Here is a 15,505-nt window from a genome sequence, read left to right as displayed (position 1 = left end):
AAAAATTGAATTACCATTTTGATCTTGTACTAAATTGAAATTTGATTAATTATTTAACATTTAATTAGTTAATTTAAATATTAAATTGTCTCATTTTAATAATAAAAATATTAATAACTTTTGTACTTCCTTTGATTAATTTCTAATTAAAATATCTAATTTAATAATATTTATCATTTATTATCTATATGTATATTTAATGTAATCTCCATCATATCATATAATAATAATAATAATAATAATATAATTAACGTGAAAGGAATATTAGGCAAAAATTAGATTACATTTTGTCCCTATATCATATAAAAATATTAATCGTCTAATAAATTGTTAACTAAATATTAAATATTAAATTTTAATTACTATAAGGGAGGATTACATATTAACCAATATCAAATTTATCAAATTCTTCCAGTTACAATTTATTTATGTTGATGGTTAATTAATATTAAATTGTTAGAAACAATAATTATCAAGAAGACAAAAAGACTTCTAATGATATTGTTCAATGAATTAAAGGTGAAGACTAAAGGTTACAATATTAATTAGGAAACTGATAGGTCTCTTTTATTTTTTTCCTTTCATCTCCCCTCACCTAAAATTTTCCTATTTAAAGTCACCTAGAAATGAAAATTAACTTATAAATCTCATCTGATCTTCTTACTAAAGTATGTTAATATGTTCTCTCTTATAAATTAAGATTCATTTTCTCATTTTTGGTATATCATCTCTTTCTTCTTTTTTAATTTCCTTTCTGATCATAATTATAGACTGCTGAAGAAAAGTTGTCATCAATCTTTATAGAATTGTTAAAGGCAATAACATTATTGTTGTATTCGGATCGAAGACATTATGATTAATTGTAAGGAATGTTTAAAAGAAAATAATATCTTTTTTATCACGTTATATGAATTATAACAAATAATGAATGTTTGTACTATTTTATGTAAAGTGATTATAGCTATGGCCATTTGAAAGTTATTTTCATAACTGTTTTAAATGTTCTTTTATAATGTTTCTCTTCTTGTTCATTTTAAGTTAAATATGTTCTCTATTTATATAAAGAAGTTTATGTTTAAATGATTAAATAGATGTTACTTATTTGGACTTTATAAAATTATTGGTGTAGAACATGTACAATACTATGCTAGCGTTTGGCCATAGATATTCAAGTATTTTTGGCAAATATTATTTGGATGAAAATTTGGGTGAAATTTTACCATGTGTTTGACCATAGAATTTGAGAAACATATTTCATTTTTTTAAGAAATATGATTTATACCCATAAGTTTTAAAACTATCAAACTAATCATAAATTTGTATTACATAGCACAATAGAAATCTCACGTAACAAGATTTATGACTTCCGCAACAAATCAACAAAAATCATTAAGTAAATATTCGTATAGTGAAAAGGTCTTGGTACAAATCATGATAATGAAAATACAACTAATATAAATTCGAGGAAAAAAAAGAGAAGAAAACAAAAGGAAATAAATATTGCAATCACTGAAGAACCTATGCTTTCTCATCTGAAAGAGTTCAACCTATTCTTTAATATAATATTCCCACATTTTATAAACAATCTCTTCTCGATGAGCTTGCATTTCCGAATCAGATGATCGAGAAGATGAAGCGATGTTGTTACCCTAAGCCAATAGTTCACTTTCATCAACAACCATATCATCATTTTCATATTCATTGAATATTACATCACTACTTTGGTGTTCACGTAAAAAATTATTGGTTGGTGTCAATAAATATATTATTTTTGTAAAATAAAAAGTTAAGGGTAAAAATTAAATTTCTAAAACTTTCCAAATAATGAATTTTGGCCCAAATACTAGTTTTTTCTAGTATTTGAAAATTTGGAAAATTTGCCAAATAATAAAAAAGTGTATGGACAAACAAAATTTGCCAAGTTTTTTTCCAAGTTTTACTTGCAAAATTTATGGCCAAACGGGCCCTATATATGTACCATTTACAAATTATTGATCGTAGTACAAAATTTATATTAAATAGTTTAAAATAAACGTGCAACGCACGTTCTGAAGACTAGTATTACTAAAAGCATGAACAAAAAAGTTAAAAGTTGAATTACCGTTTTACCCTTTCTATAAATTTAATTGTTATTAAATATTTAAATATTTGATTGTATAAATTTAATTAAAAGTTAATGACTTCTAGACTTCCTAAGATTAATTCCTCATGAAATATCTAATCTATTAATATTTATCATCTATAATCAATATGTATATAATAATTATAAAAAAAATTTAAATCTTTACCTAAATTATTATTTTTATTCTATAGTAAAAACAGATGATGAAGATTCTTGAATTTTGATAGAATATGAAAGGAGTCGATATAAACTCAGAGAGTTATGTACTAATTTTTACTTACTTTTTCATCCATATATACATCAATCTTATAAGAATAATGTCTATATTGTATTTTTTCTTAAATATTTTGTTTCTTTTTGTCTTTCTTTCATTCTGTTAGACTTCTTAATTTAGTTTTCTGTGAATGTTTTATTACCGTTAGTCTTTGAATTTTGTAATTGTTATATTTTATTATTCATTACAATTTACATATATATTTCCATGAGATTATAGTCATTCTAATATATCTATAAAATTCACATGAAATACACGTGCGAAGCACGTCCTCAGAGACTAGTATTTTATATGTTACGAACTTAAAAAATAAGTCGAAGTGACTTATTATAATAATGATACGTTTTAGCCGATAGATGTCCCATCATAATCTGTATCATAATTAAGGTTTTTATGAGATGGGGTCAGTTAATTACCTGTTTTATTTTAGCAAGTCAACTAGCCAATTAAATTGGTATTGACCTATTCTAATTATAATTTTCAAATGAAAAAGAAATGTATAATGAGTGACTAAAAGTCCAAAATACAATAAAATCACTCATTTTGAATCCACGGAGTCTAGCTCCTGGATTATCAGAAGCAAACAGTTGAAACATACAAGGCTGTTTATGAAGATCCTTAGATGGATTTTTGAATCATTTCTAGTATAAGGCTATTTACGCCGCACACATATGACAGAGGTGCACAGAGTGTACACAGCTAACACAAAAGCACAACAGTTGCTTGAATGACTTTCCATTTCTATGACAATGCACCTGGTTCCATGAGAAGAGTTGATGTTTATCGCGAATTGGTGACCCCATTGTAACGATTTAGGCTTTCCTCACTGTAAGGATGATCAAAGGTTGCGCTGGTTCCTTCGTGGCTCACAGAAGTTGATCTAGATTCAGCGCAACTGTTCAATCCATCTATTTCCATGATATTCTCAATCTCTTTCACTACCTCACCCATTGTTGGCCTATTAGCTCCTGCATCTTCGAGGCACATGAAAGCTAGATCAACAAACTTCCTGAAGCTTATAGGTGTCATGTTTGAGGGGATAGCAGGATCAACAAACTCATCAATGTTGTACATGTCTTTAGACTTGTCTATTGCTTGCCTCAATTCCTTCACAATGTATTTTCCTCTCACAATAGGACTCCGTGCTGTTATAAGCTCCAGCAGCAGAACTCCAAAGCTATATACATCACTCTTCTCAGTCAACTGTTGTGTTGTGTAGTACTCTGGATCCATGTAGCCCTAAGCCGATAAATGTACAAAGCAGCTCGTATTAATTAAATTGTTCAGTTACAAAATTATTCAACAATGTCGATATCAAGTGTTCAGGTTTCAAGTTTCCTAAGTTATTACTCTGTGAAAATCACAAGTCAACTGATGTTTGAATCTTTTTAAGCAGTTTAACCGGTGTACTCCTTTCATTGTATATAAACTCACTCATATATGTTCAGCACAGTGTGTAATTTGATCAGGACGCGACTTCAATGTTAAACCTTTAAGGAATTGAACCTAAACGATCACTAGTCTATAACGATTAAAGGACAATTGTTTCCAGTTACTTCAGAAATATAGAAACTGAGAAATGCTACCATATGACAACATTTGTAAAGTCTGGACTTACCATTGTTCCTTTAACCTGAGTGCTGACATAGCCCTTGTCTGGCTCAGACATCGTCTTGGAAAGACCAAAATCAGCAACTTTTGCATTCAAGCGCTCATCCAGCAAGATGTTATTCGATTTGATATCTCTGTGGATGATAGGGGGGTCAACATGATCATGAAGATATTGCAAACCTCTGGCTGCTCCAAGGGCTATCCGAAGTCTCCTCTTCCAATCTAACTTAATCCCGGACTTCCCTGCAGAAGTTAACACTAACTTATCAATGCCAGGCATTCCAACCTACAGCTGATTTTCAAAACAACAGTCGATGAGAATGCAAAATACCTGAAAGACTCTCTTTCAAGGATCCATTTGGTATAAACTCATAGACCAGCATCTGTTCACCTTGCCTGAAACAAAACCCTACCAGGCTGACAACATTTTTGTGATGAAACCTTGAAAGAATCTCAATCTCAGTTTTAAACTCGAGGGCGCCTTGCTTAGATGCTTGTCCTGCTCTTTTAATTGCAATAAGTTGTCCATCTGGAAGTGTGCCTTTGTACACCTGTAAGTTTGCGAGAAGTTTTAAGTGATCAACTGGCTTTAGCTTGCCGAAACATGGTGCAGATAGCATGGATTGAATTAAAGCAACAGCTTTTAAATCAGTCATCATGATATAACATTGTATTATCAAAAGTCAATTGATACTAACCTTCCCATAACCACCAGATCCAACAAAATTGCTTTCTGAAAAATTATTGGTGTATTTTTTCAGCTCTTCAAATGTGAAACATTTTACACCTTTTAACTGTGGAACATCGCCGCTGTCTTTAATAGAATCCCATGTAGCTGGACAGATAAAAAAAGACGGTAACCATCAGCGAAATAAAAAGTTAGAAGCAACACTAAAGAACAGTAGCAGAACTCACCGAAAGGGTTACTCTTTCTAACAGCTTCTTGAGCTCTTTTCTTTTGGCAAACCAAAACTCCTATTATTACTGATAAAATTAGAAGGACAGCACCACCAACAGCTGCTCCAGTTATAATTCCTTTAGTAATTGACTTGTGAGTTCCTCTTGATCCAACTGTAAAAAAGATAAAACAATAATCGAAGTATAAAAAAACTAGATAATTAACTCAGAGGACAAGAAGCTACAAGAACAATACCACGACTAATAGTACGGCTAACAGATGAAACTTGTGCATAAGAAATACATTTACATTTCAATGAAATGATCAATCACCTTCGAAGTAATTGTAGCTTGTACCATTGAAAAAGAATGGTCCAAAATTTGGTGGGGGTTTGTAAGTCTGGTTGCTAAGTGCAAATCCAATTGTGGCAATCCCTGTACGGTTGAAATGATCTTGGCCAAATGGAAAAACTTGCAGGTGTAACACAAGGTAGTACTCTGAATTCTTTTTTGGATTACTCAAGGAAACTGAATCTACAGGCACCTGATTTTGGCTAAAAGAAGATAGCATAGACTTCTGAAGTGACTCATAAATGCTTGTGTTTGTCAGGTCAGAAAAGGAAGGTGCTCTGAAGAATAAGTCGCCTGTGTACGGATAAGCACATTTACAGGTAGGGCTAAGAATTTGATCAAAGCTGCATTGTGTTTTAAGGCAATTATCTTGTGGAGTTGAATATCCAAAGTTCGTTTGGGAATTGCCACAGTAGTCTTCTGATCCTTCTTCATAACAAACTGGATTATGCATAAGTCTGCCAAGTGAACAAGTAGAAAACTGAGATTGTTAAACGACTAAATTGTATTCAGAAGAATCAAATGTCCTAACATGAATGATCCAGCATTTCTTTCTCATTGCTAAAGTGGAGAAAAAGTAACTCGAGGACTTACATTATTTGAAAAGAAAATCCAGGTCTTACTGTAAATGAATCGATGGAATTGTTCTGCAAATCAATCAGTTTTAATTGACCGCTATAGTTGGATGCAATATTCAGGGTTCCATTGATCTTGTTTCCCCTCAAGTTGCTGTCATAATAACCACCTCATTGTCGTAAAATTGAAATACAAAACATAGAATCATATACTAGGTCACTTTGTACTACCTCAAACTTCGTTACAAGTCTAGCACGCAGCAAAAAATGAGAATAGTTGCATGACATGCATTGTGGCCTAAAAGTAAAAGAACACTCACACAGTCTGCAACTGAAAAAGACTGAAGAGGGTTGGCGGAATTTCTCCTCGAAGTTGAGTGTTCTCCATTACCCTATGAGCAGAACAAATACAAATGAGGTGCATAACAAACTCTATGAAACACTTCATTAGATAACATGTACGCTCAGATGCATGTGAGTTCTGCTGAGTCACTTGAACTCAGGGACAGATACACACATGCATGTGTTAAGAGATAAAGCGAAAGCAAGAGAGAGATGGATACAAAGTCGTCAATGACTGCAAAGATGAAAACCACTGTGGAAAATCAGCTGAGCTGAATGTATTATTGCTCATATCTCTGCAAAACATGACCATTGGACACAAAATCAAATTAAAGTAATCTAAAGACATAATCTGTGATATCACAACATCAAGATTGATGCATTTTCTTAGCAGAATAGAGTTCCAATCAGAACATCAGTATGTCAAGGAACTTACAAGTAGTTGAGGGCATTCATGCCAGCGAGATTAGGCAAGGGGCCAGTGAATTTATTGTTTGATAAGAAGCTGCAAGTGATATAGAAAATTTATAGATGGTCTGATAAACTCATTAAAAAAAAGAGATCATATCAAAGTAATATTAACATTATGCTTGTCTACTCACAGTTCACTCATAAGTGTGAGACTTTTGAGGGTTGATGGAATTGTTCCGTCTAAAGAATTCCTGTCAAGACGACTACAGTATACATGGATATCTAGTTAGTAAAAACAGGTAATCAAAAGCAAGAAAAATGGCACATTTATTAGAGTTCCTTAAGAACATGATGGATTTTGGAAATACTTACACCACCTCCAGAGTCTGCACAAGTCCTAATGAAGAGGGTATTTTTCCAGTAAGCTGGTTTTGCTCAAGCAGCCTGTGCAATTACAAGACCCAAACAGAAGAAACCATTAGCCAAATGGGAGTAGTTTGGTACGAGTGTCAGAGCTACCACCATAGCGTAGGAGTGGGACAATAATGAAGTTGATCCATCAAATAATTGTCAAAATATAAACACACTTCCAGTTCAGTGGAACTTACAAATGTTTGAGAGTCATATTTGAGCTGAATAGCTGATCTGGAATCTCACCTGAGAACTGATTTCTCCCCAGGTGACTGTGAGGTAAGTGGTATATCAGATGAAAATGAGAGACGAAGATGTTACTTAATGAACAGACAGTAATCAGTATTACTCACAAATGCTTTGTGTGAACAAGCATGTCTAGACCAGGTGTGCTTCCACGGGAAATTGGAAGAGGTCCACTGAGCTTATTATCAGCTAAGTCCAACCAACGTAGCTTTGATAAATTACCAACAGAAGCTGGTATCGGTCCAATAAAGTTGTTTAAATTCAAAGATCTGCATGATTCAGATAGTGTTTTAGAAATGTAGCCGAATAGAGACCTGAAGCTCTAAGACTTCACAGTTTGACAATGTAAAGGGGTACAACAATTACTACAACAACAAAAAGAACTAAGTGTCAGTCCTAAACAAGTTGGGGTCGGCTATATAAATACTCACTGACCAAGTTACTCCATCCAACTCATCTCATGCTAAATGGCCAATATTATACAAAACATAAAGTACTAAAGCTCTTCCAATACTCCATAGCCTCAATATCTTGAATTTGTTAAGCATAAAAAGTTGCAAATAGAAGAAATTGATATCCTTACAGAAATTCCAGCTGGCTTAGGGATCCAATTGTGTTTGGTATCAGTCCAGAAAACCCACAGCCAACAAGGATCCTACGAATTCGGAGAAATTACTCTAATAAATCAGCTTGTGAATTAACAGCATTTAACCATTATCATGTAATAATACCCTTACAGAATTGATAAACTCTTCAAATTTCCAATTGATTGAGGGAGTGAACCTGTCAAGCCTTTGTTGTATGATAGATCCCTATTAAGGAAACGGATAATCAGAATAGAATTTTAAAACTTTCAACAGTCAAGAATATTTGTGCATGCAATGCATGATCACAGGCAAAATGGTGCTTCAAGATCATGATTAATTTAACATATGATCACTCAACTTTCATTTTATCGCACCAAATCAAACTATTAAACTATGTTTTTTTGTAATGAATCCTTTCGGAACACTTTGGCAAGCACAAAGACAAAAATGACCGTGTTACCACACAAGATTCAAAAGTATTTATTTACTTTTATTAATTTGTGTCAAGTTTAAATCAGATAAATAAATTAAAACAGAGCAAACATAACTAAGACAATTTTTTCTTCTTTCAAATTTTAACACTTTCAATTATGATGAGCAGAAGACATACAGTATCTGCAATTCAGACAAGCCTTCGATATCTCCAGATAGCTCTCCTTTCAGATTAATGCTTGATAATTTTCTGAAATTCACAATCATTAATTAGTACCTCAAAATTACAAAGACAATTAGCAATGCCATTTTAATATTTAATAATTAAAATTAATAAGGTTTGATATTAACCTAGTTTCATTAGATAATAAATTTTTTTGGGTTTCCCATCCCGTCAGCTCGTATCTGAAGTCTCCCTAAATTTTCAAATCCGAAACTTCTAAGTTAAAGCGTAAACACTCACGTATCGAAGCCCTAAATAAATTTTAAATCTAAATTCTTTAGTGTAGAATGAAACACTCGAGTTGAAGTGAAACATTCAATTCACGCGCCACAGATAACAAATCTTCTTTTTTTTAAAAAATATATACGCATGATCAACTGACCAAAATGGAAGAGCAAATACAGTGACAGTTACCTATTTTGTATTTTTCTTACGATGTAGTTTTTAAAATAAATAAATTATTTTGCTGATTTTTGAAAATAATTCCGTTATTTATTCTAGACTCTACTGTATTAAAAATTTGATTTTTTCTTTTAAAAAAATTGTGCAAAAAATATTATTAGCTGGCACAAATGATGTGGGTGGACATTGAATTAAACATGTGACGTTGTCGTGCTAAGGAAAAATGGAATTCTTGACGAGTGCACTTGTATTTTCAACATTTTAATCATAAATCTAGGAATAATAATTTAAAGTAGTAATATTTTTATTTTTGTAAAAAATAATATTTGAATTAATATGATTCTCATTTAAATAATTTTCATTTAATCACAAAAAAAAAAAAAAACTTACATAGATATAACACGTGAATTGTTGCAGTCGATTCCTTCCCATGGATCGTCACAAGGATCAGACCCATCCCAAGTTGGAGGTACGTTTTCCCATTCTTCCTTCAGTGACTCTAACACAACATCTATTTTTCAACCAAAAAAATACCATACCCTAATTATTTTTTTTAAAAAAATCAGAATATACGAAACGAAATTGATTAAGAAAATCATATTTAGCTTTTCTAACACAAAACAACGAAAAATATTACTGTATCCAATAATCGAATGACCTTTTAAGTAATGAACTCGAAAAAGGAATCAAAGTGAAAATTAATATATTCCGTAGTAAAAAAAATAAAAACAATTTGCCTTCACAACTCAAATCATCTAAAACATAATTATTTACAATAAGTGATTGGATCAAAAGAAAACTTACGATATAACATGTTAAATTATGGTAGGTACTAGTATAACGTTATTTTTTATTCGCGATATGGTGTTTATAAGTTAAATCGATGATTATAGAGTTAAAAAAATAAAAGGAAAAGAGATGTGATATTTATGACTTACAGTCACCAGAATCTGTTGAAGCTTCCAGCTGAATCAAAACTTGCATAGAAATAATAAGCAGACAAAAGATAATCAGTTGGACTGTTCTTGTTTGGACCATTGTTTAAATCCACCATGCAAATTAAACTAAGTTTCTTCTTAGAAGCCAACAAATATAATAAAATGAAGAGAGAAAAAAAAAAAGACTAATGGGAAGAAAGAGAAACCACAAAATATTTGGTTTGTTTTGAGGATTAAACTGTTCTATGAACAGCAAGAGGATAATATCTCTATCCGTATACTAAGTCTTCTCTAACCGTAAACTCGAGCACTCATTTGGTGTGAGATATAAAATAACAATTTTAAAAATAAATTATAGGATTAATTTATCGCGTGTTTAACTGAAAATATTAGATAATTCTAAAATTATTTATACCTAAATAATAAAATAAATTATTCCTATTGGTAATAATTAAGTAAGTCTAAGTCCACGAAAACAGAGACCCTTTTAGGGGCTAAAAATCACAGTTCCCTTTATGTAAGGTTATATATTTCACCTTACAACATGCAGTAATTGGACCCCATTATATACTCTTAGAATGTTTTTGTCTCTTCTAAGACGAAAAAAATAGTACATCCTTATTTTATATATATATATAAAATAAAATCTTTTACGTTATGGAGTATAAAAATTGACTAAACTTTTAAAGTTGAATTTTTTTGAATACAGAATTATCTTAAATGATATATCAAGTCAAATATGAAGAGATAAACAGTAAAAAAATAAATAGAAGATATTTTTATATGCGGATTTTTATTTTTGGGTGAGCAGCTAAATATGTAAGTTGCCTATCATTTATTGTGACTTTAATATTGGTCTTTTTTATGATCATGCAAAGCGAGGGCCTGGGTCCAGTGTGTTGAGTAAGGTAGATATGTTGCTCTTAATAAGGTGGGTTCACTCACTACTCATTATTGGTTGTCCAAAGAAAGGGAATTTGGCAAGTAGCCTTATTCTTTTATATTCATATTTTGGAAAGAATTTATTGAGAAAAAGATATTAATACAATTTTTCTCTCTTTTTTTTTTCATTAATCTTTATTGGTTAAAATTTTTGGATTTTTTTCCCCTAAAAATATAAGGTGTTGAAAATGATTTCCTTATTTCATATTGATTATGATTTCGAATATAGATTTAAACATATTTAAAATCAATACAAAATGTATTCCAAGTTAACATAGCTAATATTTCAAAATGCTTTTTAAAATAGAAATAAGAAAATAAATTGTATGCATGACTCTCCAAAGGTAAAGAATAACATCGTCACACATAATAAGACAGATACATGAAGCAGTAGATAATCTGTTATAACATGTTAAATTAAGTATCAGGTTATGGCAACCAGGCGTCAGGGAACAATTGAACCCCTATCCTTTAAAGCCATCAGACTCTTTGGATTCTTTTTGCATACAAGTAGGGATTTCAAAAACTTTCAGCTGGTCAACTTATTTCTTCGCTGAAGGTATGATCCTCCGTTTCATCAATGCTACTTTTCTTGCTTTGATTCCTAATATTTCGATCTAGGACTATCTCTATTTAAATCTAAAAAAAGAAATTCTCATCTTTTATATGCGACAACTTCTTCTCGTAGAAATACAAAAACGTGTCGCCCACTTTGTATGATCTGGCTTGAACCTTTGGGTAAACTCTGCGGGATCAATAACCATAACTGCACAGAGTGCAATAGAATTCCTCGGTACGGTTGCTAGGATATAGGAAAGGAATGTAACCATGGTAACAACTTCCATGGATTTATATGGTCCATTCAACAACTTCATTGCATCAAAGGGGATTTATATGATGATACCATTGCAAATTCGCGTCTTCCAGAGGCTTCCTTCCTTCAAGAATACTCTGGATATCGTGCACTCCTGAACAATTGGATCCTGGATATGCATGCTTGAGTTCACTCAATATGACATATTCAGAGTTGTAAGGCCAGGAGGACTCTTCTGCCTGTGATCACAGTTACTGTAGCTTATGTTCCTATGCTGGAGCTGAAGTGGAATGAAGTAGATGCAGAGTCTCCAGATATGACAATTTTCTGAAATTGAGAAAGATGGCATGATTTCTGTAATTTTAAGCAGTTGACGAAGGGATACATGTTGAATTCACTCGTGAAGTTCTGCATCCAACTACTCCCACAGGGTTCTGCTCCATTCCAATCGGAACGACCATACCAACAATTTGTGAGAGACTTTAAAAGCATCAGCTGTATAAAATATTGAATCAGTTCTTCTATACTAGAACACTTAATTGACCATATCTAGAAGAGAGCAGGAAAATTTTTTAATGTTCCCTCAAGATTATTAAATATTTTCCATAATCTCTGGATTATTTGTTACTTTTTTTAAGAGGCAAGCTCTTCATATGATTACAAAAAGGAAAACTAAGATAGTACTCACAGACAACCAAATATTAGTGTACACTGGTTAATTGAGATAGAGAAGATGTAGAACAAAAGCAACTTACCATCAACAGGATTAGTCCATGCTGCTATTGACAGAACATGGATCAGAACAACCAGAAAATAGACTAGAATTTGCGGCGTCATTGCCAGAGAAACTACCATGTGATCAACTCCACAAATTAAAATCAAGAAGACAACTTCAACTTCAAATCCCTTTTCAAGTTCTGCCTATCAATGATAGCTATCTGATGCATTTACTGTTGGATGAAGGATTGTTCCATTTTTAGCTAACTCACTCTCTAAATTTTCAAAATAGAGACTTTTCAACTGGCAATTAGGGCGGGGCAGGGCAAACTCTTAAAGCGGTAGGATAAGGCAGGGCGGGTCAAAGTACTTCTTCAGAGAACAATAAATGGGTTGTTCAGCTTCTTTTTCTATTACCTCGCCTTGTATTTTCTTTTTCTTTACAATATTTCAACTTTTTTTTGTCCTTTAGAGCATAAATTGTGACACAATAGTATATATTTCTCCTAGCATAGTAGCATGCATATTATAGTGTTCTTTTTTCTAATTTTTTCACTGTCATGTTCGCATCTACCTTTAACCTTCTTTTTCACTGATAACCGAGCATATCAACCTGCTAAATTTTTGTATACTTAAACATAATACATTTCCTTCTCAATGTCCGGAATGAACGTATATTCTTTTCTCCATAGTATGAATGGTAGACTTGTAACCAGTCTAATTCGAGAGATCAAACTAGCAAGGATGATATCGTGAAGTTGGAGAAGAAGAAGAATGTCATCATTTAAACATTACTCGTTCAGCTTGAAATGTGTATAACCCTATTCTCTGTTTGGCTTCTTACACTTTCACCGGTGAGGTACGATTCCCACCTTGTAATCTCCTTTCTTTACATCAATCAAATATTGAATATTTCGCGATATTGGGTGTTAATCCTAAATAGAATGAACATTAACTAGAAATATCTTAAGAGAAGAAGAGAAATCATTTGGATTCGAGGCGAAGCCCCTCTCCTTAGAGTCAAGTGGCTTTCAAGCCCTCTCCGCCGTTACGGAGTTCTTCTGCTCTAATCTCCGAAATAGAAGGTCAGCTGACTGAGGAGTTAGTATTGATTCATGCAAAGATGCTCCTTTGAAGCTGGAGTAAGGAATTGTCCACCTCATCACCCCGAAGAGCAGTGGCTCTGTTGTTTTGCACGCCTACAGAGAGAGACTCCAAAAGTACCGACGCTCAATCGAAAGAAAGAGCAATCAACTATATGCTTAACTCATGCCCCAGGAATCCCTAGACACAGAGAGAGGGTACGAGCTAATCTTTTACTAGAGGGAAAGCTGGCGAAAAGCATAGAGCGTGCGTGCTACGCTCTCGCCCTCCTTCCATCCGCGAAGCTGAGGCGGGAGAAAAAGCGTAATTCCCCGGTGTCATAGGTTACCTTTCTATCTTCCTCCCCCGTGACGTTCCCAAAGCGATCGCTATCCTTTTCTTGCTTTCTTCTTGTCTTTCATTTCTATAGAACGGCTTTATATCAGGTATAGTTGGTTAGGATGAAGCGTTAGTAGATATAGCAAGTGTGCCGGGGATGCGGCTCGGGTATAGTAGGTCTGGACGCCTAGCATAAAAGAGCCTTCTCTGGTAGCAGCACTATACCTTAGTATCTCTCTAGCTTCCAGTCTATATAAAACGTAGTTAGCAGAGGTCAGTCTGTCTGGCGTTTCCTCGCGTAAAGGACTACTTTTGCATCGGCTCTCTCTCGTTAGGTAATTACCGAGGCGAAAGCTGCTCTCTCGGAAGTAAGTTTCCTCACCACCTTAGTGGGACTAGTCTAAAAAACTTTCACTTGAACTGCCAAGACTCGGTTTTTTTGCGGGAAGGCCCTTCTAGAATTACGTTTAACGTCCCTTTATTACTTTCCCGATCGGCGCCTCGGGTCGGTAGCTGGGCTCCGGGGCATTACTACCACGGCTACTATCGACCCGAGCCCAAAGAAGGAAAAGAACGGACTAAAGCGAGGAGTTCATTAGCCATACATAGTTAAGGAGGATGGGGGTCAACCTCTTTCATGACCCATGGCCCCAGTGTGTCACTTGGTTAGCATTTGTAGAACAAAATAAGTAGGGCTGGTTTTTCGATAGGGAAAGAGACAGGGGAGGGGGAGTTGGCTGTAATTGAGACAATTCGGATGGACGATATGGATTTTTTCGAGATAGTTAACCACTTTTTTCACCGTGAGAGGGTGGATGTAATTCAGCTCGAACGAAGTGAGAGGGCTGAAAAGGAAGCTCGACCTACAGGGAGAGGGAGGTCATTCAGAACCCGCTGGCTCCAGAACGGGGGGGCGGCTCCAGAGGCGCTGCCGCAGGCGCCAGCACCGACATAAATTGCCCACCCCGCTCCTGATCAAAAAGAGCGTGCGAGACTTCGAAGGGACATTCACACTTTGATTCGTGAGCAACTTCACGAGAACATTGTGAAAGGGGGAAATGGCGGCTGTCCGTGCACTTTCCGGAAATGACGGAAATATAGTCCAGTGCCGCGAAGGCGATAATGTCTTACGATCTGGAGATCTCCGCGGAGACGGATACGGAAACCCTCCGCAGATGGGTGGAGAATATAAGGGGGACCTTTCTCTCCTAAAGCTACTCATTAGGGAATACCGGCCAAATTAGTCTGTCTGCCGCTTTCTTTCATAACAGAGCCGTTATTCCCGGCTGGCATAGAAGTCTCTCGCGCGGGCGAAGGAGATGCATTTCTGGTACTGGTGGTATTGGACAAGCTCTAAGGGAATAATCTCTTTCTTATTTCTGTATTTCTTTCCCATGACGACTAAGAACAGGCAAATCCAAAATTTCACTTCGAATTTCGGACCTCAACATCCTGCTGCTCATGGTGTTTCACGATCAGTATTGGAAATGAACGGAGAAGTGGTGGAACGCGCGGAACCACATATTGGATTACTCCAGTGCGGCACGAAGCCGCTGATGCCGAGTCGGCTCCTATGCCGCTAGCTATGCCCTGCTTGGTCCCCCTCCCCCGGCACGGTGGAGGTTCCGTAGCACGTCATGAGCACCGGGCTAAGGGGCGGTTGAGCAACTCAAGCGAACCGCCTTACCTTATTCCAACATAGGGACAGAAGGGAGAAGGTTGTGAAGGTGGCCTCGTTATCCATACCTCCGGTCGGATGAATGGAGGACCGACCGACCCGGGTTTTCA

General features: G+C 34.6%; 1 protein-coding gene, 2 long non-coding RNA genes and 1 pseudogene across 3 annotated transcripts; 1 reads left to right on the top strand and 3 right to left on the bottom strand.

Annotated features, from left to right (window-relative positions):
* Window positions 1-2,920: 2,920 nt before the first annotated feature.
* Window positions 2,921-9,963, bottom strand: LOC101249585 (leucine-rich repeat receptor protein kinase HPCA1-like). The gene is made up of 19 exons (XM_004230344.5): window positions 9,823-9,963; window positions 9,275-9,395; window positions 8,438-8,509; window positions 7,978-8,052; window positions 7,824-7,895; window positions 7,348-7,509; window positions 7,192-7,266; window positions 6,956-7,027; window positions 6,775-6,846; window positions 6,609-6,677; window positions 6,394-6,468; window positions 6,151-6,222; window positions 5,850-5,984; window positions 5,238-5,713; window positions 4,923-5,078; window positions 4,706-4,842; window positions 4,339-4,558; window positions 4,015-4,250; window positions 2,921-3,635 (listed from the first exon to the last, which is right to left on the bottom strand). Exons 1-19 carry the CDS (start codon window positions 9,920-9,922, stop codon window positions 3,177-3,179), a joined length of 2,856 nt encoding a protein of 951 aa, XP_004230392.1. The 5' UTR covers window positions 9,923-9,963; the 3' UTR covers window positions 2,921-3,176.
* A 223-nt stretch (window positions 9,964-10,186) lies between these two features.
* LOC112942226 (uncharacterized) lies at window positions 10,187-12,184 on the top strand. Its single transcript, XR_003248304.2, has 2 exons — window positions 10,187-11,323; window positions 11,453-12,184. It is a non-coding gene; the product is annotated as an uncharacterized lncRNA (long non-coding RNA).
* Window positions 11,945-12,475, bottom strand: LOC104644957 (uncharacterized). The gene is made up of 2 exons (XR_738800.4): window positions 12,334-12,475; window positions 11,945-12,073 (listed from the first exon to the last, which is right to left on the bottom strand). It is a non-coding gene; the product is annotated as an uncharacterized lncRNA (long non-coding RNA).
* Window positions 12,476-13,267: 792 nt separating this feature from the next.
* The window catches only part of LOC138338255 (uncharacterized), a 6,867-nt pseudogene continuing 4,629 nt past the window's right edge, over window positions 13,268-15,505 (bottom strand).

This window comes from Solanum lycopersicum, chromosome 1, assembly GCF_036512215.1.
Source record: "Solanum lycopersicum chromosome 1, SLM_r2.1".
In the NCBI taxonomy this organism is placed as follows: domain Eukaryota; kingdom Viridiplantae; phylum Streptophyta; class Magnoliopsida; order Solanales; family Solanaceae; genus Solanum; species Solanum lycopersicum.
Note: the sequence above shows the minus strand (reverse complement) of the source record. Positions and strands in the feature narration are given on the sequence as shown.